Source organism: Microcaecilia unicolor, chromosome 3, assembly GCF_901765095.1.
Source record: "Microcaecilia unicolor chromosome 3, aMicUni1.1, whole genome shotgun sequence".
Classification (NCBI taxonomy): Eukaryota; Metazoa; Chordata; class Amphibia; order Gymnophiona; family Siphonopidae; genus Microcaecilia; species Microcaecilia unicolor.
Window position 1 is genome coordinate 100,718,002 of NC_044033.1, and position 27,228 is coordinate 100,745,229.

General features: G+C 44.6%; 1 protein-coding gene across 4 annotated transcripts in view; it reads left to right on the top strand.

The window, feature by feature from the left end:
* Nucleotides 1–27,228, top strand: part of PPP4R3B (protein phosphatase 4 regulatory subunit 3B) — a 245,534-nt gene that overhangs the window by 57,253 nt on the left and 161,053 nt on the right. For all 4 annotated transcript variants that reach the window (XM_030196214.1, XM_030196215.1, XM_030196211.1 and 1 more), the window contains exons 4-5: nucleotides 9,680–10,303; nucleotides 22,642–22,719. In XM_030196214.1, the coding sequence (XP_030052074.1) occupies nucleotides 9,680–10,303; nucleotides 22,642–22,719 (702 nt within the window). The remainder of the gene's footprint in view (nucleotides 1–9,679; nucleotides 10,304–22,641; nucleotides 22,720–27,228) is intronic.

Here is a 27,228-nt window from a genome sequence, read left to right on the forward strand (position 1 = left end):
CTGGCTCTTGAGTGGGCAAGATTGACAAAGAGAGGATACTAGGCGGGCGTGATTGCTTCACTCTCGTCGTTGCTGTACTTCACTTAATTATGTTCGAACTTGGAGAATTTTTGAGGCATGGCGTGAGGAGTTCATATCTCTCCCTTTCGTGCGTTGGTTCCACAGATTTTAGATTTTCTGCAGCGGGGATTTGACAAGGGCCTGGCTTTGGCCTCCCTTAAAGTACAGATTGCGGCCTTGTTGTGCTTTTGCGATTGAGTCCAGGGTAAGTCCCTAGCTAGTCACCCAGATGTCCTTTGCTTTTTGCAGGGGGCTAACTTGCTTCGTCCTCCGAACCGATGCATTTTCCCACGTTGGGTCCTTAATTTGGTACTCTCGGTACTGACCAAGCCTCCCCTTGAGCCTTGGTCTGCTTGTACTTTGAAGGATTTGACTCTGAAGGCAGTGTTTTAAGTGGCTATTGCCTCGGCCAGGCGAGTCTTGGAATTACAAGCTCTTTCTTGTAGGTCACCTTTCTTGGAGTTCAGCTCAGATCGGGTGGTCCTGTGTCGGGTGCCTTCCTTTCTGCCTAAGGTGTTGTCTCGTTTTCATGTATTTCAGCTGGTGGTCTTGCCTGTGCTAGGTTCTTCCTCTGGAATGGAGGATCAGTGTTGCCTGAAGTGTTTGGCTGTCAAGAGGGCTCTGAAGCATTACGTGAAGTCTACCGCTCCAATTGGTTGTTCATTTTGCTGGGCGGTTCGCGCAAAGGCCTTATGGCTTCTAAGCCCACTATTTCCCGATGACTTAAAGAAATGATTGCTTCAACTTACTTTCTTTTTGGAAAATCCATTCCGGATGGCATTAAGGCGCATTGTACCAGAGGTCAAGCGACTTCCTGGGCGGAGCGGTGTCTCGTGCCTCCTGAAGACATTTGTAGGGCGACAACTTGGTCCTCGTTGCATTCCTTTTCGAAGCATTATCGTTTGGATGTATTCAGTCGTCTGCAAGCTGGTTTCGGTGCACAGATTTTAACGGCGGGGCTGCTTGGGGACCTCCCATGATCTTACTGCTTTGTTACTTCCCATCAGTCGCATTCTGGGCCGGTCCGGAGGGACACTAAGGAAGGAGAAATTAGGCCTTACCTGCTAATTTGCTTTCCTTTAGTCCCTCCGGACCGGCCCAGATCCTGACCTTCAGATATTCAGTTTCTTCAGTAATTGTTCGTGGTTGTTTCTTGGGAGCTGTGTTGCTTGTTTATGGTTTTTATTTAAAAAAAACAAGAATAAGAATTAGAGGCAAATCAAGCCATATTTCTTTGGTTGGTTTTGTCCCTTCCTATCTATGATAGGGGCATGTTATGGGGACGCTTTTTTTTCTTCGGTACATGCCCTGTGTTGGCAAGGTATCGGTGGCTGCTCAGGCTTTCGGATGCACAGACGGTTCTTTGGCATCCTTCTGCTTTTGGTACTTTGTTACTGGATCTTTCTCTATTTAGCAAGGGCTCTTATTGGCTCTCTCTAGAGTCACAGTTTTTTTTTCTCAGTCCTCCACCTGCTGGATGGCGTGCACAACCCATCAGTCACATTCTGGGTCGGTCTGGAGGGACTGAAGGAAAGCAAATTAGCAGGTAAGGTCTAATCTCTCCTTAGAGTGGAGGAGTAGCCTAGTGGCTAGTGCAGCAGACTTTGATCCTGGGGAAATGGGTTTGATTCCCATTGCCCAGGTACAAATAAGTACCTGTATATACTATGTAAACTACTTTGAATGTTTTGCAAAACCCACAGAAAGGCGGTATATCAAGTTCCATTGTCCTTTTCCCTTTCCCTTATGGCCACTAGTTTGTGGAATTTTCTGATGCTACTTCCTGAATGATCACCAATGTTTCTTCCTTAGCGTCCCTCCAAACCTGCCCAGAACATGACTGGTGGGTTGTGCACACCTTCCAGCAGGTGGATCCTGAGAACTCTGACTCTAGAGAGAGAGTCAGTAAGAGCCCTGGCCAGCTAGAGAAAGATCCAGTATTCTCAGTCTCCGGAAGGTGGTGAGCCCTTTAGTCAGTCTCTCTCTCTCTCGGTTGTATTTTAGGTTGAGACCTATTAATTATTATCTGGGAAGAGAGTACTTATTTCTGTTTATAGGTTTCTCTGTGCACCGGTGTCGAACCTGTTTATTAGAAGCTGAGGCCCATGAGGGTCTCTATGTGCCTCGGGGGTGCTAAACTCGGGTGGCCGAGTCTCATTGTAGCTCAGCTTATCTAGTTGCTCAAGGGTTTTTATCACTTGCCTAGTCCTCTTCAAGGGAAGAGAGCTTTTAGCTTGAGAGAGGCAGCTGTTTTTCTCAGACAATTATATATTTAATTTCAAGAGCGAACGAGCAGGGCAGCTCTGTGTTCGCCGTTCTATGCAGTGCTTCTGATCTTGGTGTAGCGGCTTTCTGGCTTCGCTCCCACTTAAAGAAAAAAAAAAAAGCAAGCACAAGGCAGGCCACTTCAGCGCTCGGGGGATTCGGTGCTATGGTGGAAAAACTGCGATGGTGTGGAATCTGTCAAAGGCGGGGTTTAGTGGCTACCGGCATCTGTAAATATTGCACCGCCATTGATAGTTCGGCAGATGCCGGTCTCTTGCAATCTACTCCATTTTCAGCATTGTTAGCGATGTGCTTTGTCCCGAGCGCTAAGGAAAAAGAGCCGACTCAAACTTTGGCGGGAAGCACCACCTTTTTACCTTGTCAGCCAGTAGCAGATGCGCGGCCAGCAGTACTACCGCATCAGGTCCCTGAGCAGTCATAGTTATCTTTGACCTTGAAATCAGGTCTGTCTGTGGGAGGTTTTCCTCCAGAATTTGTTTCACAAATGGATAAAGCCTTTATGTTGCAAAAGTCAAAGCCTTCTTCAACCCCTTTGGGAGGGGGTTTGGTGAGGCAGTTGTCTCTGCTAAGTGCCTTAGGGTGTCCTGGGATCTTGAGGATGTCCTGGTTTCTGAACCAGATCAGGAGATTCCCTCTTTGCAGGGGGCTGGTTATTTAGGGGATGGTTTTTCCTCTGAGGACACTGGTGTGGTGGACTCAGGTACAGAATCTTTTCTTCCAGTCAAAGACCCTTCAGTAGTTCAGATTTTTCAAAAAGAAGATTTGCAGGAACTCATTTCTTTGGTGACCAATTCTTTAGGTTTTGATGAGGAAGACCCGACTCCCGTGGCAGGTCGCAAGGTAGATCTTCTGGTGAAGGATATTAGGAGACTGACTTAAGACCTTTCCCATGCACCAAGATATCAGAGATATCATTCAAACACAGTGGGATGTTCCGGATTCCTCCTTTAGACCGGCTGAGTCTATGGTTCATCTCTATCCCGTCCCTAATGTGGACAAATCCCTTCTTAAGCCTCCAGTAGTGGGTGCAGTGGTCTTGGTGGTTACTAAGAGAAATACTGTACCTATAGATGGGGGTTCAGCCCTCAAGTATGTTCAGGATCGCCGTATGGAAGCTCTGTTGAGCAATTTTCATGTTTCTGCCTTGGCAGTTCAGGCAGCTATCTATGATTCCTTGGTACTAGAGCTTGTTTTCGGTGGTCTGAGAAAGACCTGGATAGGTCTTCGGATAATTTGGCCCTGATAGACACCGAAGTGTCAAAGATTGAGTTGGACTCTGCATTTTTGGTGGATGCCTTACACTATTTGCTAGGGACCTCGTCTAAGACTATGGCCTTCTCTTTGCTGTGAAGCAGTTTAGCGGATGTGGCCTCTAAGTCTAAGCTAAGCAGATTCCCTTTCCAAGGTTCTCTTTTGTTTGGTGAGGAGTTTGACAAGCTAGTCCGCAGTCTAGGGGACACTAAGGTGCCTCGTCTTCCTGAAAACAGGTGTAGGGCATCAGGACATGGTCTTTGTTTCAGGCCACAGTCGAGGACACAATTTTCATCAATTTCAATTGGGTAGAGTGGCTGCAGTCCAAAGCTTCTGGTTCTTTCAGAGAACTCTGTCCTTTTGAAGAGCTCATAGAGAAGGCAGGGACACAGGATCTGCTTTCCCATCGTTCTTCTGTCCAACCCAGTGAAGGTTTCCAGGTCCAGCCTCTGATTCCTGTGGGAGCTCGCTTGGCTCTGTTTCATCAGGTGTGGGCCTGGATTACCTCAGATCAATGGGTTCTAGAGGTTGTTTGAGATAGGTATGCCTTAGAATTCGTGCAGCCTCTTCCAGACGTTTTCTTGGAGTCTCCTTGTCGTTCTTGCCTCAAGATGGGGGCAGTCAGGATACTCTAAGGAGTCTGGTAGATCTTCAGGTTATCTGTCCAGTTCCCTCTTCAGAGCTCAGACAGGGCTGTTATTCCATTTACTTTGTTGTCCCAAAGAAAAAGGAATCTTTTTGTCAGATTCTGAATCTCAAGGCTGTCGGTCGAGCTCCGAGTTTCCTCTTTTCGCATGGAGACTCCGTTCGGTTATTGTAGCGGTGCGGTCTGGGGAGTTCTTGACCGCGCTGGATTTGACGGAGACTTACCTGCACTTCCCGATTTGCCCCTTGCATCAGCGTTTTCTTTGCTTTGCAATTTTAGGCATACATTAGTTTTGAGCTTTGCCATTTGGTCTTGCAATTGCTCCCTGTACGTTTACAAAGATTACAGTAGTAGTGGTCGCAGCAGCACTCAGGAGAGACGGCGTTCTCGTTCATTCTTACCTGGACGATTGGCTAATCAGGACGAAGACGTATCAGGAGAGCCTGGAAGTCATGACTCGAGTGGTCTCATTCCTGCAGTCTCTCGGTTGGGTGGTCAACTTTCAGAAGATTTGCCTAGTGCCGTCTCAGTCGCTGGACTATTTGGGGGTGACCTTCGGTACTCTGTGGAGTTGGGTATTTCTCTCTCAACCCAGAATTTGGGTTGCAGACTCAAATTTGTACGTTTCTTCGTTGTTCAGTGCTGTGTGCAAGAGATTATCTTCAGATTTTGGGTTATATGACAGCCTTGCCTCCGCCAGCACCTGCCTCTTCCCTTTACTGCGGCCACTTCTCTGATGTAACTTCCTGTTTCATCAGAAGCTCAGGCAGCCGCAGTAAAAGGAAGAGGTGGGTGCCGGCGACAGTAGGGCACCGTATGGGAATCGTTTCCGGGTTTGGAATGTCACCCACACAAGTACATAAGTATTGCCACACTGGGAGAGACCAAAGGTCCACCAAGCCCAGCATCCTGTTTCCAACAGTGGCCAATCCAGGTCACAAATAACTGGCAAGATCCCAAAAAAGCTTGATACATTTTATGCTGCTTATCCCAGAAATAAGCAGTGGATTTTCCCCAAGTCCATTTTAATAATGGTCTATGGACTTTTCCTTTAGGAAGCTGTCCAAACCTTTTTTAAACCCCACTAAACTAACTGCCTTTACTACATTCTCTGGCAACGAATTCCAGAGTTTAATTACATGTGAGTGAAGAAACATTTTCTCTGATTTGTTTTAAATTTACTGCTTTGTAGTTTCATTGCATGCACCCTAGTCCTAGTATTTTTGGAAAGAGTAAACAAACGATTCACATCTATCAATTCCAGTCCACTCATTTTACAGACCTCTTTCATATCTCCCCTCAGCCGTCTTTTCTCCAAGCTGAAGAGCCCTAGCTACTTTAGTCTTTCCTCATAGGGAAATCGTCCCATCCCCTTTATCATACTCGTCGCCCTTCTCTGTAACCTTTCTAATTCCACTTTCCTTAGCATCCCTCCAGACCGGCCCAGAATGTAACTGATGGGTTGTGCATGCCTTCCAGCAGGTGAAGATTGAGAAACTGTGACTCTAGAGAGAGAGAGCCAATAAGAGCCCATCCCAGCCAGAGAAAGATCCAGTATTCTCAGTCTCCAGCAGGTGGAAGGTGATGAGCCCTTCAGTCTCCTTCTTTATCTGTCCTTTGGTTGTTGAGGTGACTGTGCTTTATTTTTGATTTTTTTTCTTAGTTTTAATTTTTGAATTGGTCTGTGCAACCGGAAAAGAAAAGAAAAAGCCTGTCACTTGAGGCTGAGGCCTGTGGGGGTCTCTTATAGCCTCAGGGGGTGTAATACTCGGTGGCCGGGTCCCTCTCCCCTTTTCCCCCTTTGCATCTCTCTGATGCCCTGTTCTTTAAAAAAAAAAAAAAAAAAACGTTTCTTTGTCGGTGTCTCAGGCTTTTTGGGGGAAGAGCTGCTGAGGAAGGGAGAGGCAGCTGCATTAAATATAAAAAAAAAAAAAAAGAATCACAGAGATTTCTTTGTCTGTTACTGTTGTAAACAAGCAGGACAGTTCCTGTTCTCCCATGGTGGCTAGCCTTTCCCATGGTGGCTAGCCTTTCTAATTTGCTCTACAGCTTTAAGCGGCATTAAAAAAAAAAAAAAAAAAGCACAGGCGCCATGGCAGAGAAACTCCGCCGCTGCTTGGTCTGTCAGCAGTGGGGTCTCGGTGCGAGCAGATGCTGCAAGTTTTGCATAGCATTGGAGGTGTCGTTGGAGCAGGTTTCTGGGACGTCAATAGCGCCAGCATCAGTATCGGGGGAGGGATTTGGTTAGTTTGGGTGTTTTGGCGGGAACCGCTGCCATTTTGCCACCTCCGGTTTCTCCTTCAGTTTCTTCTCTTCCGGTCTTACCGATGCCTGAACTTCCTCAGAGTTCTGCGGGTGTGTCGGCTATTTCGGGGGGGGGGGGGGGGGGGGGGGAGGGGGAGGGTTTCCTCCTGAATTCGTGCTACATATGCATCAGGCATTTTTACTCCATAAATCCAATCCTTTGGAGGTTTATGGAAAAAGGCCTCCAGAAAGTCAGCAAAGCAGCTCAGGCAGTCCTGGGATTTGGAGGAGGACCTGTCTTCTGAACCAGATCACGAGATGCCATTCTTTGAGGAGCCAGATTTTGTTCCTGATGGGCAGGCTTCTGAGGATTTGGCCCTGGTTGTTCCAGGGGCGGAGAGTCTTCCTCCGGGAGAAGATTCTTCTATAGTGAGAATATTTCACAAAGACGACTTATTTCCTTGGTTTACACTACTTTACATTTTGAGGAGCAGGAAGTTCCAGCTGTGGAAAGTAGACCTTTTAGTAAAAGTATTCGACTGCCTGGTAAGACTTTCTCTATGCGTCAGGATATTAGGGACATCATTCAGGCTCAGTGGGATGTCCTGGATTCAGCTTTTTGTCCCGCTAGATCCATGGTGCGTCTTTATCCCATCCCGGATTCGGACAAAGCCCTTCTGCGTTTCCGGTGGGGGACACAGTAGTCTCGGCAGTTAACAAGCAGAATACGGTTCTGGCAGATGGTGGGACTGTGCTTAAGGATGTCCACGATCGCCCTATAGAGTCATTGTTGAAGAGTACTTTTGATGTATCTGCCTTGGCGGTGCAGGCAGCTATTTTTGGTTCTTTGGTAGCGAGGGCTTGCTTTCGCAGGTCGGAGAAGGTGTTAGACTGTGCTTCAGATGATTTTTTGCTGATTGATGCCGAAGTAGCCAAACTGGAGATGGGTTCGGCCTTTTTGGTGAATGCTGTGTATGATTTGCTGAGGGCCTCGTTGAAGTCTATGGCTCTTTCTGTGGTGACCCGTCATTCCCTGTGGTTGCGTGGCTGGTCTGTGGAAGCTGCTTCTAAGTCCAAGCTCAGTCGGTTTCCTTTTAAGGGATTATTATTTGGAGATAAGTTAAAAAAGCTGGTTCACAGCCTCGAGGAGACTAAGGTTCCAAGGCTGCCGGAGGATCAGCCCAGAGGGTCTGGGCGTGGTTCTTTCTTGAGTCATGGTCGGGGCAGTGATTTTCGTCCTTATAGGCCAGGCAGAGTGGCTCCTGTTCAGCGGTCCAGGTTTTTTCAGAGGACCCAGTTCAAAGAAGAGGTAGGGAGGTGAGAAACTCCTTCCTGCCTCTCAACCTCAGCAATGAAGGATTTGGGCCCAACCTCCAGTTCCGGTGGGTGCTCGATTGGCGCAGTTTTATTGGAGGTGAGCCCTGATTACCTCCGAGCAGTGGGTCCTAGAGGTTATTCAGGTTGAGTTTGTGCATTCTCTTCCATATGCTTTTGTGGAGTCTCCCTGCTGCTCTCATCTCAATCCTTGGTGGTTGGGGACTGTTCTAGAATTTTCTGGTATATTCTTTTGGGCTTTTTCTCTTTCTGTGTACTGCTATTAGTCTCCACTGACAGATGCATACAGGAAGCTTGCCTAACCACAAAGTCTGATAAGCCCCTCATTGCCAAAGGCAGCCCAACTGTCTTGTTACAAATTACTATGTGGCAAGGACCCCATTACACCCTATTATAATTCTCCAGTGTACTGCAGGACTTCTAATTGGTTCAGGGAGGGGGGAGAAGTGTTTGAGACCCACAGTACTATAAAAATACAGGGCACACAACTATATTTGGAATAGCCCTCTAGCAAGAGTTTCATATCTTTGCACAAAGGATGGTAATCCCCGGGAAATATATATTCCCCCCCCCCCCCATTTTATTCTTTTATTGCAGGTGAGGACTATATCTTTGTAGCTGACAACTTTCCATTTTTTTTCTTTTCTTTCACTTAGCTTTGCTATATCCCACAAGTCTCTGGATTCATCTACTGCTGACGCTAAGGAATGAAAAATTATTTCTTTCCTGATAATTTTCTTTCCTTTGGTTGCAGCAGATGAATCCAGAGGTCTACCCTGTTTTTCCGGTGGTTCCTATTGGTTAGTTCTCTTTGTTGGAACTTGTTGCTGCATTTTTATATTTTAGACTGTTGTAATCTGTTTACTTGTTTGCAGTTCTTGGATTATCAATTTCCCTGTGGGGAAGGAGAAATGTTGTAATTCTGTTTTCTTCTGCTTTGTCATAAGAAATACTGACTGACCAAGTATCATCCCATCCTATAAGACAGAGTAGTGCTCTATCTTCACCTGCTGGTAGATGGTTACAACCCACAAGTCTGTGGTTTGTGACTAAAGGAAAGAAAATTATCAGGTAAGAAATAATTTTTCATTCAGTCTCTCATACACTTAATGGCTTTCCACAAATTCATAAAAGCTCTGCCCTGGAATATTAGGAGGTACACTGTTCTACTCCACCCCCTAGATCGGCACAATGTGTGTGATCAAATCTGGTCATTCTTAAGGAAGCGCACATAAAAATAATAATTTGGTTGCAGCTGAGTTAAAAACATACTGAATTCTAAAGCCACTGTTATAGGTTACTCACCTTTGAAAAACGTGGGCTAGTCAACAATGTGAGAGATGCTTGAACTTAGCATATATAATAATATGGGAAAATACATGGATGCTTAAATGGAACTGGGAGGAGGGCCTGCTAAGGGTTGTCATCAGAATCCTAGTTTTTTTCTGGGTAGAACATTTGGAGGAAGAGCGGAAGCTTGGCTGTAGTGTACGTTGTGCTGCTGTCTTTGTAATGAACAACAGCACATGATCTCTGAAGTTTTGTACAAGGAACATCAGTGCTTAACGATATAGAAAACTATTTTATTTTGATATGTTTTTGTAATATTTAAAACTGATGTATAAACAGAATAATTTAAAGGAATTTTGTTTGGTCACATGGAACAAAAACTTAAAAAAAAACAAAAAAAACCACATCTATTCATTTCACACAAACAGCCTTTTTGAAGAAAGGCAGAAAAAGTAAGTAGCAACTATCATTCTAGCTCTACATTTGCCATTCCTTTCTGTGTGTGATGATTGCATTTGCCTCTAATTTAACCAAGTGTGGGGTTTTTTTTTTGTGTGTGTGTGTTAGGTTCAAGGTAAGGACCCTTCTGTAGAAGTCACACAGGACCTCATTGATGAATCAGAAGAGGAACGCTTTGAAGAAATGCCAGAAACAAGTCAATTAATTGATCTTCCTATTTGTGAAATCAACAAACTTGAAGAGATTGCTGACCTAGTGACCTCTGTTCTGTCTTCTCCTATCCGTAGGGAAAAGTTAGCACTAGCCTTGGAGACTGAAGGCTATATTAAAAAACTATTGCAGATTTTCCAAACCTGTGAAAACATGGATAATACAGAAGGCTTGCACCATTTATATGAAATTATTAGAGGGATTTTGTTCCTCAATAAAGCAACTCTCTTTGAGGTGATGTTTTCAGATGAGTGTATTATGGATGTTGTGGGTTGCCTGGAGTATGACCCAGCTTTGGCTCAACCAAAAAGGCACAGGGAATTCTTGACCAAAACAGCAAAGTTTAAAGAGGTTATACCTATAACAGACTCCGAACTTAGGCAAAAAATCCACCAAACTTACAGGGTACAGTACATTCAGGATATCATTTTGCCAACACCATCTGTTTTTGAGGAGAATTTTCTTTCCACCCTCACTTCCTTTATTTTCTTCAACAAGGTTGAGATTGTCAGCATGCTGCAGGTAAGTGAATCTAAGAAGGCTTTTACATTGAGTTGAGTTACTTTAATTTTTGTGAAATAATGTGAGCTTTTAAATGTACGAGCTAGTTGAATTTCTTCCCTGACAATGCATATGATTTTTAAAATTCTTTGAAAAATATTTAGCCATCCTAATTGTATTATAATGTAAAATTATTTGGGTGGAAATAGTTATCTGTAAAGATGTAAGTTATTGATCTATAAAATTACTGTTTATGCTTGTGTGTGTGTGTGTATATATATATATATATATATGTGTGTGTGTGTATATATGTATATATATATATTTTAAATTTGATCTTTAAGAAATGAATTTAGATCATCTTAATGCCATAAATGTATGTAAAGTACTTCAGTGAACTACAATGTGGTGTTTTTTTTTTTTTTTTTTGCTAGTTTTTCTGCTTAACAAGGGGTCCTTTTACTAAAACTTAGCTTGTTCTAATTGAATTAGTGCATGCTAAATGCACGTCTATTTTATGCATATGGGCCATGTGACACTTAGCGTATGCTAATGTCTGGTTCCTTGTTCTAAGCTTTAGTAAAAGGGCTTCATGTGATTTTAAAATCATAATTTTAGTTGTAAAAAGAGCAAATTTATGCTAGTAAATGTATACCTGTCTTCCTTCCTCCACTGCCCCTCCCCAAAAGAAAAATTACTACCCCTCCCCAAAAGAAAAATCTACTATGTTCACACCTTAATAATGTTTACTTTTCCTGCTAGAGCAGTCCCAATCAGTGGGTTGTGTCCCTTCCTAACCTGCAGATGGGAGGCAGAGAAATTTGAATATTCCAGTGACATAATCTCTGTAAGGAGTTGTACAGCCTGGAATAGCTCAGTATTTCTCTGCCTTCAACAACTGGTGCTGGTTGGACTGGTGCAGCAGGATTGGAAGTTGGCCTGACACCTCTAACTGCAGTCTACAGACTGTGGTTCTGTGATAGTCTAGCTTTTTATTCCTAGGACTTGGTCCATAGAGACTCTCCTGGTAGATCCTTAAGCGACATAGCCCTTCGAGTTCCTAAGCATAGTCTAAGGGCTTCCCTCAGGTGTAGGGGACTGACAAGCAGCTCTCAGGAGCCCCTGTTGGTGGGATGGGTCTCTTTCTTCCTTTGGTTTGCACCCCCCCCCCCCTTCCCCACCCCTTGGGTGTCTGGGGAAAAGTGCTTTATTCTGTTAGCTATCACTCCTTTAAATTTAAAGCTACAAGGGCCACACTGGACTGGAGCAGTGGAGAGACAGAGTGACTCAGGACTTTCTGGTTTTGGGGTGCCTCTTCAAATGCACTTGAGGCGACTGACTAGGACAGATTTATTTTATTTATATATGCCAGCAGGCAAAAGGTGTGGCTGCGGGAGCCAGCACACTGGCAATGTGACTGACTCCTTTTGCCTCCACCGTGATACAGACACAGATGGTTCACACAATTCTGCAAAACATCTCCTGTTGGAGCAACAGGAGTGACTGGGCTGTCAGAGACGATTTCTGAGGTAACCTGCTGAGAGCTGATTTTATCATAAATGTGGCCATTTTGCCACTTGCCCATGTGGCTCCTAAACGGGTATCTTTGAGGCAGGATTCAGTGCCTTTTGCTGCAGAGGGTCCTTCTCTGCAAGTGCCAGAGGGTCTGGGAATGGACTTTGAGCCTCATTTTTATCATACCCTTTCAGATGGTCTCGAGTCTGTGTTTGTGGTTCTTCAAGGCTCTTTTTAGCCTGTGGTCCCACTCAGATATCTGGGCTAGCTTCAAGGTCTTCCTCTGTGGATGCCAAGGACACGTGGAGGGGCATAATTGAAAGGGGCGCCCAAGTTTTCCTCGTAGTACGTCCCGGCGAAGGGGCGGGGTAACCTGTATTATCGAAACAAGATGGGCATCCATCTTTCGTTTCAATAATGGTCGGGGACGCCCAAATCGTGAAATTAAGGTCGACCTTAGAGATGGTCATCCTTAGAGATGGTCGTCCCCGATTTTCGCTGATAATGGAAACCGAGGGCGCCAATCTCAGAAACTACCAAATCCAAGCCTTTTGGTCGTGGGAGGAGCCATCATTCGTAGTGCACTGGTCCCCCTGACATGCCAGGACACCAACCGGGCACCCTAGGGGGTACTGCAGTGGACTTCATAAATTGCTCCCAGGTGCATAGCAGTGGACTTCATAAATTGTTCCCAGGTGCATAGCTCCCTTACCTCGTGTGCTGAGCCCCCCAAAACCCACCCCCCACAACTGTACACCATTACCATAGCCCTTATGGGTGAGGGGGGGCACCTACATGTGGGTACAGTGGGTTTGTGGTGGGTTTTGGAGGGCTCACATCTACCACCACAAGTGTAAACGGGTAGGGTGGGGGGGGATGGGCCTTAGTCCGCCTGCCTGAATTGCACTGCACCCACTAAAACTGCTCCAGGGACCTGCATACTGCTGTCCTGGAGCTGGTTATGACATTTGAGGCTGGCATAGAGTCTGTAAAAAAATATTGTTTAAAATATTTTTTTGAGGGTGGGAGGGGGTTAATGACCACTGGGGGAGTAAAGGGAGGTCATCCCCGATTCCCTTTGGTGGTCATCTGGTCATTTAGGGCACATTTTTGTGGCTTGGTCGTAAGAAAAAAAGGACCAGGTAAAGTGTTCGTCAGGGACGCCTTTTTTTTCCATTATCTGTCGAGGACGCCCATGTGTTAGGCACGTCCATCCTGCCTTCGCTACGCCTCCGACATACCCCCGTGAACTTTGGTCGTCCCTGTGACGGAAAGCAGTTGGGTCTGTGAAGTCTAGATCATGGTCCAGAGGATTGGCGTTGCTGACGGTTGAGCTGCAAAGGATCCCCTGCAAAAACCAGCTTAAAGTTTTTCAGGAGCCAGCCCTTCATCATCCGCCTTCACTTCCAAAGGCTCACGGTAAAGGGGTGAGTGTTCCATTCCTTGTCATCAAGCAGATGAATCCACTACGAGTGGGTTGTGTCCATCAACCAGCAGGGGGAGATAGAGAGCACTGAAAAACCACAGCTCCTCATGGCCAGCTAGCTCCATCTGCCTCTTCAGTATTCTCTATCTCCCCAGCAGGGTGGTTGCAGCTTGTTCAAGCTCCTTCAGAAAATCGGCCTGTGGTGGCTTCTGTGCTTTTGCTGGTTGTAGCAGGGGTCTTGTGGCTGATGGTGCCCACTTTAAAGGCAAATAGGTTAGCCCTTACCGTGCCCTACCCGGCCCCCAATGTGGAAGTAGACAAATAGGCAAGCCCTGTCCCTGTCTTTGTCCACGCTGTGGATGCAGGCACATAGGTTCGCCCGTTCCCTGCCTTTCCCACGCTACTGATCCTCTGGAGTTGGAAATTTGCCTCTTTTGCTGTTGCCTCAAACTTTCCTCACAACGTTTAAAAAAAAAAAAAAAAAAAAAGTCGGGTTGCGCTTTGGCGCTGTGATCCCAGAAAAAAGGTTTTCTTCTGATTGTGCAGCGTGACTGAAGTTCGGAGACTCAGTCTGGTGAGGTAAGAGCATTTTGTAACTCCTCTGGGGAGGGCCCGCGTCTGGACGATTTTGGCGCGAATCCACCATTTTTCATTTCCGCCGCTTTTGGCGATGGCTGCTGAGAAAGTAAAGCGCTGTTCTGTTTGTAGCAAGCGCAAATCTGCAGCGGGACTCTGTAAGGCGTGCTTTTCAAATGGTAGAGCCGGCCCAAGCATGGCGAGCAATGTTCATTCCCGCTCCGTGGAGCTGGCAGCGGGTGCCATTTTGGAACAGCATGGTGCGACCCCCGCAGAGGCGGAGGGGTTTGAGCTTGGAGGGGCACCTTGTGTAGAGGCTAATAAAAGAGCTGTTTCCCCCGGACTGGAACCGGGAGGCCAGGGTAAGCCATTTTCCCCTCAATTTGTTTTATTGCTGCATAATGCATACATGTTAAAAAGAGCTCTTCCCAGTGGAGTCTGGCCTTGGATTTTCCACCGCAATGAGCTGCCAGCGCTTATTACTGATGCCTTGCAGGTCCTCTCTATAGAAGACTCTAGGAGTACTGAGACCTCCTCTGGTAATCCAAGGATGGCAAGTACTAAGAAACCTGCTCGAGCCTTTCCTTTGCATGACTCCATCCAAGAGCTTATCATGGCTCAATGGGCTGACCCCAAGGGGCCTTTGAAAGTCGCCAGGGCTATGGGGCAATTATACCCTCTAAGTGAGGAGCATTTGGCGCACCTAGCAGTGCCTAAAGTGGATGCCCTAGTCACGGCTGTTACAAAGAAAACTACCTCCCAGTGGAAGGAAAGGAGGAGTTTCCCTGAAGGACATGCAGGACTGTCGCCTGGAGGCAGCTATGAAACGGTCCTTTGAAATTTCAGGCCTGCCTCGCTTGGTTACAACTGGCAGTGGAACAGCCCGGAGATGGAGCGGAGCCCCTTACGGAGGTGGCACCGCGGATGGAGTCGGCCTTGTCATTTTTGGCCGACGCCCTTTATGATCTGGTCAGAGCTTCGGCTAAACAGATGGCTGTAGCGATGGCGGCTCGCCGTCTTCTGTGGCTATGGCATTGGGTAGCTGGCATGGCCTCTAAGCAAAGGTTAGTGAAGTTGCCCTTTCAAGGCCTTCTGTTTGGTGAGGAGTTGGAGAAAATTGTGAAAGGCCTGGGGGATGCCAAACCCCAGCGCTTACCCGAGGATAGGCCGCAGCCTTCTTCCAAGGGTCAGGCGGTTCTTTCATCTTACAGACCTCTCTTCCGTGAAGCTAGAAGGTACCGCCCAGGGCGTTCTGCTGGGTTCACTTCGCGTGCCCGTTTTCAGCAGAGGAACTCCTTTCGCTCGGACAAACGTTGCGCAGCAGCAGGCTCAAGACCTGGAGATCATGGGCGACCCTCTCAATGTTGGTGTGCCGGCCCCCTCCTCGATTCCTGTGATAGGAGGACAACTTTTCCTCTTTGTCGAGGAGTGGACCAAGATTACCTCAGATCAGTGGGTCTTGGACCTGATCAGAGAAGGCTACAGAATAGAATTCAATGCCCCGATAAGAGACGTGTTTGTGGAGTCCCGATGCGGTTCTGCCGCCAAACAGGCGACGGTAGAGGAGATCTTGCAAGGCTTGATTCACATTGGGGCGGTTTCCCCCGTGCCTCCCGCCGAATGCAGCTCTGGCCGTTACTCCATTTACGTTGTGGTGCTGCGAAAAGGAGGGTCTTTTCGGCTTATCCTAGACTTAAAACTAGGACTCTGAATGTGCGGCATTTTCACATGGAAACCCTGCGCTCCGTCATAGCGGCGGTACAGCCAGGAGAGTTTCTCACGTCTCTGGACCTGAAAGAAGCTTACTTGCACATACCAATTTGGCCCCCGCACCAGAGGTTTCTGCATTTTGCGGTGATGCGAAAACATTTCCAGTTTCGGGCCTTGCCTTTTGGCCTCGCCACAGCTCCCCGAACGTTTTCCAAGGTAATGGTGGTAGTAGCTGCTTTTCTCAGAAGAGAGGGTATCCGGGTTCACCCGTACCTAGACGACTGGCTCATCAGAGCAGACTCTGCAGAAGAGAGTCATCAAGTTACAGCCGGAGTGGTCTCAGTACTGCAATCTCTGGGCTGGGTCGTCAATATAGCCAAAAGTCACCTGACCTCCTCTCAGTCTCTAGAATATTTGGGGGTCCGGTTCGACACAGCCTCGGGGTTGGTCTTCCTACCCGAGCAAAGACGGTGCAAGCTTCAGAACCAGGTCCGTCTGCTCCTGAGGATGCCTTGCCCGTGAGCTTGAGACATTGTCCAGCTGTTGGGGTCGATAATGGCCACTTTGGAAGTGGTGCCTTGGGCGAGAGCGCACCTGAGACCTCTGCAGTGCTCCCTGCTTCAACGGTGGTCTCCAATATCTCAGGATTATCAATGCAGACTTATGAGGCTCCCTGCGGCTCTGCTCAGTATGGAGTTGTGGCTCTCAGACAGCATGCTGCGGCGAGGAATGCCGCTAGGGCTCCACGATTGGTGCCTGGTGGTAACCGATGCCAGCCTGCAGGGCTGGGGTGCACATTGCCGGGGAAGGCATGCCCAGGGTCTTTGGACACCCGAGGAGTTTGAGTGGTCCATCAATCGCTTGGAGTTGAAAGTGATTTTGCAGGTGCTTCAGGCCTTTCAGTTGACCCTGGAAGGATTCGCTGTCAGAGTTCTGTTGGACAACACGACAGCAGTGGCCTACATAATTCGCCAAGGAGGCACTCTGTGCATAGCACTAGCCACGCAGATTTGCCACTGGGCCGAGCTTCATCTGCAGTTTCTGTCAGCAGCTCATATTGCAGGTCAGAGCAACGTGCAAGCCGATTATCTGAGCAGGAATCAAATCGACCCAACGGAATGGGAACTTGCAGACGAAGTATTCCTGCAGATATGTGCCAAATGGGGAAAGCCCGTAATGGATGTTATGGCGACAAGCACAAATGCCAAAGTCCCGTTCTTCTACAGCAGACGGAGAGATCCTCGTTCGGCAGGGTTGGATGCCTTGGCTCAACCCTGGCCTTAGGGCCTCCTGTATGTGTTCCCTCCGTGGCCCTTGATAGGGCGAGTACTTCTGCAGATTCGGCTACACCAAGGAGAGGTGGTTCTCATTGCCCCGGATTGGCCCAGGAGGCCGTGGTATGCGGACCTCCGGCGGGTGCTGGTAGAGGATTCCCTGCTGTTACCTCTGGTACCGAACCTGTTGTCACAGGGCCCGGTGACCATGGAGGACGCCTGCCGCTTTGGTATTACAGCATGGCTATTGAGAGGGCGCAATTGAGAGACAAGTTATTTCCACTCTCCTACAGGCCCGCAAGCGTTCCACTTCCGTGGCTTATGCCAGGATTTGGCGACAATTTGAGGCTTGGTGCGCTTCTAAAGCGTTCACACCCATGCAGGCTTCTGTCTCGCCCATACTTGACTTTTTGCAGGATGGTTTACAAAAAGGCTTGGCCTATAATTCCCTGCATGTTCAAGTGGCAGCTTTAGCATGTTTTCGAGAGAAGGTCTCTGGCCTCTCTCTGGCTGCTTGCCCGGATGTGACACAGCTTCTTAGAAGGGTGCTTCGGCTCCGTCCTCCCGTGCGGGCACAGTGTCCGGCCTGGAACCTGGGGTTAGTTTTAAAGGCCCTTCAGTGTTTGCCCTTCGAGCCGCTTAGGCGAGCTTCGGAGAAGGATGTGACCTTAAAGCAGGGCTGTGGAGTCGGAGTTGGCAGCAATTTTGGGTACATTGAGTCGGAGTTGGAGTCAGCAAAAATGTACCGACTCCGACTCCTCATACATTTGAATAAAGTACTTCTCTGCTGTGAAGCTTCCCTCTGCTCAGTCTCCGTTTGCATTTACTGACCTGCTGTAGAGTACCTCCTCTCTGACCCCACAGTGAACTTAAGCTCCAAGAGAAGATCATTCAGCACACACAGATAAGGCAGCAGAGAGACTCCACCCAACTTCCTCTCTCTCTGCAAGAAGAGCTTTATATTTTAGTGGAAGTGGCACACCATTCACAATGGCAAAAAGAATGTCAGGAAACATGACAAAGTCTGCTGTTTATGAACACTTTACAATATCAACAGATGGGAAACATTATGTATGTCAATGTATTATAGAAGATGATGATGGTGAAAAAGCATGTGATGCAAAAATTTGCAGTTTCAGTGTTTATGAAAAAAATGCACCTACAAGAGCATCAAATTTGAAAAGACGCAGCATTTCGATCCTAAAGTGTTAGAAGCTGTGAATGAGAAAGATAGCAATGAAAACATTCCATCTACTTCAGGGTCAATAAAAGATCAGAAATCTACTGGAGGCCAGACACAACTATCAAGATTTTTTACAGCTGACAAAGTTACTATAACAATGACACCAGAAAAATTCAAAAACCACATCATTGAAATGGCAGTAAAGAATAGTATACCACTATCTTTTTTTCACAACCAGCCTTTTTAGGCTTAAATGGAGAAATGGCTAAAAAGCTTGGAGTTTCTCTGGAACGAGAAAGTATAAGGAAACTTATACTTGAAGAGGCCAAATGTAAGAAGGAAGAACTAAGAAAAAGTCTGAAGGGACGTTTTGTCTTTATTAAAATGGATGCATGCACACGTCACAGAGTCAATTATTTTGCAATTAATGTTAGATTTGCTGATGAAAACAAAAAAAACAACCCGGACATTAGGAGTAAAGGACACTCAGGCACACCATACCAGTGAGTATCTGCAGAAGTTAGTGGAAGGTGTTTTAGAAGATTTTGAAATTAAAAAGGAACACATTCTATATATTGTAACTGATAATGCTTCAAATATGTTAAGCGCAATTGAAAAAATGAAAGAAGTTGATGAAGAAAGCAACATACAAATATCAGAAGATGACAGTTCTGCAATTCAAGAAAGCTGTGAAAGTTTGGATGATATTGCTGAAGAAGCATCTAAGCTTATTACATTCAACATATGCGTTGTGCTGTTCATACTCTGCAACTAGCAATGAGAGATGGATTGAAGGATCGTCATGCGGCTACACTAATTAGCAAGTTGAGGCAAGTAGCTGTTGCAGCCAGGATCCCTAAAACAGATGCTATTCTGAAGAGACGTGCTGGAAAAGGAGCCATTTTAGATCAAGCAGCGCGCTGGGGAAGCACTTACTTCATGATAAAGCGTTTGCTTGAACTAAAAGACTTTCTTGAAGAACTGGACAATGTAAATGTTTCATTAAAAGAAAACCAGTGGGCTCAAGTTACAGAATTAGGCTACTTTCTTACCCTTTTGCTGTTACCAAGAAGCTGCAATATGAAGATTTAACACCAGGTAAATTCTTCTTGGAATGGAAGGGCTTGATATATAACCTTAACAAAAGTGGGAGGTTAATTGCTGATGGCATTGTATCTTCAATGAGGAAAAGAGAGGAGCTCTTGCTGGATAATCAAATTCTCTTAGCTGCTATTTATGTTGATCCAATGAGCCGAATTTTGTTGAGCAGTGACCAAATTGCTACAGGAAAACAGGCACTCTATGACATAGCAGTTCGCATGTAAGGGTTGCTACCTGAAACTCATAAACCACTGGATGAAGCTAAAGCTATAAATACTGGTGGTAATGGTAACTCAGGTTCATTCTCTTCAAATGAAGAGGAGAATTTTCAAGCCTATTTGGACAAAATGGAAGCTTCAAAAGCAAAGCGATGTCAGTTAAGCATGGAAAAGCAACCTGTAAATGTCCATATAAAGACATTCATGCAAGAGTTTTTTAAAGGATTAAAAGAAGTGGAAAAGTTTGACCACTCATCAAAACTGACTATAGAAGAAGCCATCATTGTTTATCCATTGATTATCAGTGATGCAGCTAGAACCGTAACAGCAATGCCACCCACCCAAGTCCGTGTTGAAAGACTGTTTTCAGCACTGAAAACAATCAAGTCAGATTTAAGGGCTTCTATGAAGGAGGATCTGGCAGAAGCAATTCTGTTTCTAAGAACAATATATTAGTTAATTTTGGATTATGTTTAACAGCTATTCTACAGCTATATATGCCAAGTTTAAATAATATATAAGTTGTTTTAGGTTTTCCAAATGTTTTTGGTTTATGTAGGTTAACTTTGATTTTGTTCTAATTTCCAAAGGATGTTGTTCTAGAATTTCCAAAGGATGTGGTTGTTCCAGATTTTTATACTTGCTAATGCTATGATGACTTTATACTTGATAAAAAAAAAAAACAATACACATAAACACACATAAAAAAACCAAGGTTTTTTGTTTAAACTTTAGGATTAATGAATATTTATAGTTTCTTTAATAAATAAAATAAAAAGTCACAATGACATAGATTTTAAACCCAAACATTAACATGCAGCCTTGCATGCTGCACTCTTTCAGTCAACATGCAAAAAAAAAATACATATTAAAAACTGAGGAGTCAGAGTCGGAGGTACCATAAACTGAGGAGTCAGAGTCGAAGGATTTTTGTACCAACTCCACAGCCCTGCCTTAAAGACTGTCTTTTTGGTGGCCGTGACATCGGTGAGACGGGTATCTGAGCTCCAGGCGCTGTCCTGTTGAGACCCATTTCTGCAATTCTCAGAGTCCGGAGTAATGGTACATACGGCGCCTTCCTTCATGCCTAAGGTGGTTTCAACGTTTCACCTAAACCAGCCTATTTTCCTGCCCTCCTTTTCTAAAGAGGAGTTTCCAGAAGCCTATGGGCAGTTGCACCTTCTGGATGTGCGAAGGGCTCTGTTGCAATATCTGCGCATGTCAAATGCCGTCAGGACCTCTGACCATCTTTTTGTTCTTTTGTCAGGTCCGCGCAGAGGGTCTCCAGCGTCTAAGTAACGCATGCGTCAAACTTTTCCTACCTGAGTACACAGTTATGGAACGCACTGCTGTGCAACTTAAAAATGATCTACGAACTAACTTCTGTAAATTCTTGAAGACCCATCTCTTTAATAAGGCATACAACAAAGACCAACCAATGTAAATGCATGAATCCCCTCCACAGATATTCAGAACTGTTTTTTATTATTTGCTTGTTTATATTTCTACTATGCTACCCAAGATCTTTTCTGGAGTACTAAATGTCTATTTTCTAATCTACTTCCACTATTCATGATATATTGTAAGCCACATTGAGCCTGCAAAGAGGTGGGAAAATGTGGGATACAAATGCAATAAATAAATAAATAGTCCGTTGGCTCAAAGAAGCTATCTTTTCAGCATATCTGCTATCTGGCCGGCCTCCGCCTGAAGCCTTTAAGGCACATTCCACAAGAGCGATTTCCTCTTCTTGGGCTGAAACTGGAGCACTCTCTCTTCAAGAGATATATAGTGCTGCTACTTGGGCTTTAAGCTCTCGTTTGCCCGACATTATAGGCTGGATGTGGCTGCCAGGAGAGACATGCATTTTGGAGCACAAGTGCTGGCACGTGGTATGGCTTGTTCCCACCCTATCTAGGGATTGCTTTGATACATCCCACTCGTAATGGATTCATCTGCTTGATGACAAGGAAGGGAAAATTAGGTTCTTACCTTGGTAATTTTCTTTCCTTTAGTCATAGCAGATGAATCCATGAGCCCTCCCTCTGTGGTTCATTATGTGATTCATGTTAGTTTTATGTTCAGTTTTTCCTGTAGATATGTTCCCTCATTGGGAGAAGTTGGAAAACAGTCTTCAGGATTTCTGTTCAGTTACAGGAGGATGAGTCCATTCCCTCCTTTGACTTATAGCTCCAGTTTTGGGGCGTTCATCCGCTGTGAGGAAAGTTCATGTTGTTATGCTTTGCAGTGTAACACTGCTTTGGAAGCATCAAATACTGAAGAGGCAGATGGAGCTAGCTGGCCATGAGGCACTATGGTTTTTCCGTGCTCTCTATCTCCCCCTGCTGGTTGATGGACACAACCCACTCGTAATGGATTCATCTGCTATGATTAAAGGAAAGAAAATTACCAAGGTAAGAACCTAATTTTCCCATCTCAGCATGCAGGCCCCACTGTAGGACTATTCCTGAAGATCAGCTGGTTTCTTCTTGGAACTTATTGGGCTGCTGCACAGCATCCTTCAATAGTGTAGGCATCCTGTAGGAAGCTAGGGATCAAGATGTGGCGTTGTCTAGTTTTTTTAGGTTCAGAGGGGATCAACAGAACTTCTAGCTTATGCAGCTGTCCAAGGTGGTGACATTGCTTCCTTCAGAAGTCTATTTTATCATTATTTCTAAGTGAAAGTTAGACATTATCAAAATGATGCCTTGGAAACATGAATGATGCCATTTTATTACTGTTCATGTAGGTGATAGCACAAATGTGTAATTGGGAAGGTAATTTTATAAGAAGGCATCTTAACATGTGTGGCAGGTATGTGCATGGGTTGCCCAAGTTTTCTAAGGAAAGGTATGTGTATCTTTTCTCTTTATTACCTCACATAAAGCACCTGCATACATTTACACTTGCTATTCAGTAAACAAAGATTTCCTGACTTACCTTGTACGTATATGCACATATTTTATGAAGTGTTTATAAATGCGAACACCTCCCCACCACACCCCCAGGAATTCTCAAGTTATATAAACTTATGCACTTACAGCATGTATGTGCATAAGTTTATGGGCATACAGTCTGAGCAGTTTTATAAAAGGCTGTTTCTGTATATAAAAATATTTTGTGTGGAAATGTCTTAATATTCCTAAAGTGACAAAATGTGTTAATGTTCAATAGTACAATATAATTCTGTTTCTGAGAGATTATAAAAATGCTTGTTTATGATGAAATTCATAGTTTACTTTGTAGTTCCCACACAAGTTTTCCTGCTTCTGAGGTCACTTGTCTGTTAAAATGGAGTCTTTTGTTATGCAGGCTTTTTTGTTTTTATATTTTATGAGTAATTCTGTGTTATACAGGAGGATGAGAAATTTTTGTCTGAAGTTTTTGCACAATTAACTGACGACGCTACAGATGATGACAAAAGGCGTGAATTGGTAAGTTATTTCTCTTCTGAAAGCATTCCACTACTTAAGGGTCCCTTATAGTAAGTTGCGTTGAAAAGTGGCCTGCAGTAGTTTGGACATGTGAAATTGGCACGCACTGGGCCATTTTTTTACCACGACGGGTAAAATGGCCTTTTTTTTAACGGGGTAGTAAGAGTAGTGCACGGTTGTTTACTGCCTGAGCCCTTACTACCACTTATTTACTTGGCGGTAAGGGCTCACGCGCTACTGGTGTAGTAATCAGTCATTGCATAGCAATGTTGCCACGCTCACAGTTACCGCCAGGAAGGGCCCCTGTGGTAGAAAATTATTTTCTACTGTGGGAAACAGCGTATGCCAATTTTGGAATTACTGCCGGCACCCCACTACCCTAGTGGTAGTGTTGATTTGGCACACACTAGCCCTACCGTGGCTTAGTAAAAGGGCCTCTAAATGCAAGAGACTCTAATATGTGTTCAGCTCTGTCTCTCGGGAATATCCTTAAGTTATCGATAAGGCAGTATCTTATATTGAGCTGGGGCTTTATGCAAATAAGTTTTCAAAAATTGTCATAGTTTGTGTTCCATTTCTCATTCCTTTCTAATAATGATTAATATTCTGTCTAACTTCTTTTTTTACCACTAATACACATTTTACCACTTATAATTTTAATGCATTGTTCCCAGTGAGCCCAAGATAATAAATTGGTAAGGCAAGACTTTTTGTGGAACCCATGCTCACTCATTCTCATTAAGCCTTGTCTGTCTATATGGCCAGTAATTTTGCTTTTAAATATAGCTTCATTCATATTACCTGGCACAGATGTCAGGCTCACAGATTTGTAGTTTCCCATATCGCCCCAGGAGCCTTGTTTAAAAATGAATTGTCTGGTCAAAAATCTGCACAAAGCATGGCATTATTTAAAAAGACCACTTTGGAAACCAAGATAAAATATATTCCACTCATCAAAAAAAATTAAAACTCAGCCGGTCACCATGGTTTGATGGTGAGGCGGAAGAGATGGTGAAAGCCAAAAGAACATCTTTTTAAAAAGCAGACCCTAATGCAAAGCTTCCCTTGGGGTCATAAAACCCACATTTGGGGTTGCAACTTGTGTGGCTTTCCATAGGTGCATCATTAATCCACACCACTGGGTTATACAGTTTTATTTAGTTGCAGTCATGGGGACATAGCCACAAAAATATTGATAAGCACTGCCCTAACGAAAGAAATAAGATGCAAAACAGTAATAAGCAAGCCAGAAAAGAAGCTTACTTTAGAGGCAAGAACTAGTACTAAAAACTTCAGACACATCCCAACCCCAAAAGTTTGTGAGCGAGTCAGTTGGACCACTAGATGACCAAGGGGTAAAATAAGTGGTCAGGGAGGATAAGGTAATAGTAGAAACACGCAAGTGAATTTTTTTTTTTTTTTACCTTGGTCTTTACTGAAGAGGTTGTTGGAGTCATGCCTAGACCAGAAACCTTCTTTGGTAATGATCAAGCAGCTAAAGCAAATCAGTGTTTAAGTCCAGAGGATGTAATTGAATAAATGGTCACATTCGAGCAACAAATTGTCAGGCCCAGATGGCATTCATCCCAGAGACCTGGAAGACCTCAAACATGAAAATGCTAACATGTAACTTAACATTCAAAATGGCCATGATATCTGAGGATTGGAGGGTGGCCAGTGTAATGCCAGTTTTTGAAAAGGACTCCCAGGGTAATAAGGAAAACTACAGATCTGTGAGCCCAATGTTGGGCCTGGGTAAAATGATCAAAACAATAGAAAAAAACATTTGCTCACTATAGATAGACACAACTTAATAGGAATGAGTTACCATGGTTCAGTAAAGTCAAGCCATAATTTATTATATATTTTAAAGGCATGAACAAACAAGTGGGTAATGGTGAGCTAGTGTATTTGGATTTTCAGAAGGCGTTTGACAAAGTCCATGATAAAAGGCTTCTCAAGAATTTACAAGAGTCATGCAGTAGGAGGCACACTTGTGGATTGCAAACTACCTAAAAGACTAGAAGTAGAGTTATTTTATTTCTTAAATACTTTTATTTTAATTTCTTATACTACCTGCATGTCCAAAACCTATTGAAGCAGTGTACATTTAGGTAGGTGTGTTTCTGACCCTGAGGGGGGCATGATCTCTGTTCATATCTGAGTCAATGAAGGGTTAAGTAACTTGACCAAGATCAAAAGGAGCTGTAGTGGGATTTGAACCTGGCTTCCATCATTCTCAGACCTGTCCTCTAATCATTAGATTACTCTGAATAATCAGTAATCCACATGGAAAAGGGTCACTAGTAGAGTGCCCCATGGGTCAGTATTGGAACTGTTCTATTCAGCATATTCATAAATGATCAGAAGTGACGAGTGATATGATCACATTTGTCGATAATACAAAATTATTCAAAATCATTAAAATGGCTAAGGATTGTGAAGACTTGCAGAAAGATCTTCTGATATGAGGAGACTGCATCTAAATGACAGATAACATTTAATGTGGATGAATACAAGGTGATGCACATAATGCTAGGTTCTGAGATAGGAGCTGCCACCCAAGAAGAAATTTTTGGTGTCATTATGGATAGTATATTGAAAATTTCAATTGTATAGGTCAGGGTGGGCAACTCCGGTCCTTGAGGGCCACAACCTGGTCAGGGTGAGCAACCATGGTCCTTGAGTACCACGACTGAGTCAGGTTTTTAAGATTTCCTCAGTGAATATTCATAAGATCTATTTGTATACAATTGAGGCAGTACATGCAAATCAATCTCAAGTTTATTCACTGTGGAAATCTTGAAAACCTGACTGAGTTTGCAGCCTTCAAGGACCGTGGTTGCTCACCCCTAGTATAGGTCCTGATGTGTCTGTACCTTGAATATTGTGTAGCTCTGGATGCCCCATCTGATAAAGAATATAGTGCAACTAGAAAACATTAAGAGAAGGACAACAAAATGTTAAAGGGGATGAAACACCTCCCTTATGAAGAGAGGCTATGCAGGTTAGGGCTTTTCATCTTGGAGAAAAGATGATCAAGAAGTATACGAGAGGGGAAGAATAGTTGATCATAAATGGGGTTTTTTTTAAAACCTGTCAAACAATGAAAAACAAGAGGACACACTATGAAACTAATGACCAGCGGGTTGAAAACAAATCATAGAAAGGGTCCCCCCCCCCTAAAGGCAGCACATAATTAAGCTGTGGAATCTGTTGCAAGAGAGATTTAATCGGGGCAACCAACCTATCAGGATTCAAAAGAGGACTGGACAAGTTCCTGGAGGAAAAATGCATTCAAAAATTATTACTTTAGTCTTGGAAGAGCCATTGTTCAACCCCAAAATAAACTATAGAAAGTAGATCTACCTTTAGGATCTGCAGAGTACTTGGACTTAGACTTGGATTGGCCTCTGATGCTAAGTTCCATGAACCTTGGTCTGACTCAGCATTGCTTTTCTTATTCTTTTTTTGTTCTTATATAAGACCTTGTTGAGTTGTGATGCCTGCTGTGGAACCCATTGTGTACCTATAGTTGGATTATTATTCTTTTTATATAGTACATTACTTAGAACTTCTACCTCCTGCATTTTGGATGCCTATTTCCCCAGTCTCACAAGGTTCTTCAGCAACTGTTGCTCATGATCTATCAATTTTAAATCATTTTTTCTCATCTTCAGATTTGATCTCTTCATTTGTTACTTTAGCAGGCCATTTATAAATATATTTTCCATAGCGTCCCCTCAGATCAATCCAGGGACTTGTGGGTTATGCCCCTCCTCAAGCAGGTTAGATAGAGAGAAGTTTGCCTCAACAGAGCATGTGCAGCCATTCCAACTTCAGTATTCTCGCTATCTAGCAGGTAGAAGGGAACATACAGTACAGCTCTGTACTAAGACTCCTATCCCGTTCCCTCGGGTGTGCTGAGATCTTGTTGGGGTTGAAGTGCTGGTGCACAGTTTGGGGTACACCTGGTGGTGCCAGGTCCCTACCCTTCTCCCCCTGTCAGCCTGAATAATCTACAGAAATTGGCTGTTTAGACTCCTGCCTCCTTTAAAAAAAAAAAAAAAAATGAGGTCCTTTTATATCCATGAAGCTATGCAGGTACTTATTCGGGCTCAATGGGATCTTCCAGAAGCTAGTCTACGCGTGGCGAGGGCGATGGGTAAGCTTTGCCCGTTGCGGCAGGAGGATTTGGAGTCCTTGCGGCTGCCAGTGGTGGATTCTTTAATTTCTGCGGTAGCTAAAAAAAAACTGCATTACCCGTTGAGGGTGGTGCAACGTTTAGGGACCCTCAGGAGAAAAAGCTGGAGACATCATTCAAGGCCTCATTTGAAGTGGCAGCTTTGTCTTTGCAGGCTTCAGTGTGCAGTTCGTATGTTGCTAGAGCATGTTTATCCTGGGTGCAGAAGGCGACGTCCGCGGATGATCTCATTGAAGTTCTGCCGATTATGGAATCAGGTTTAGCATATTGGGCTGATCTTTTATATGATATTCTTCGAGCCTCCG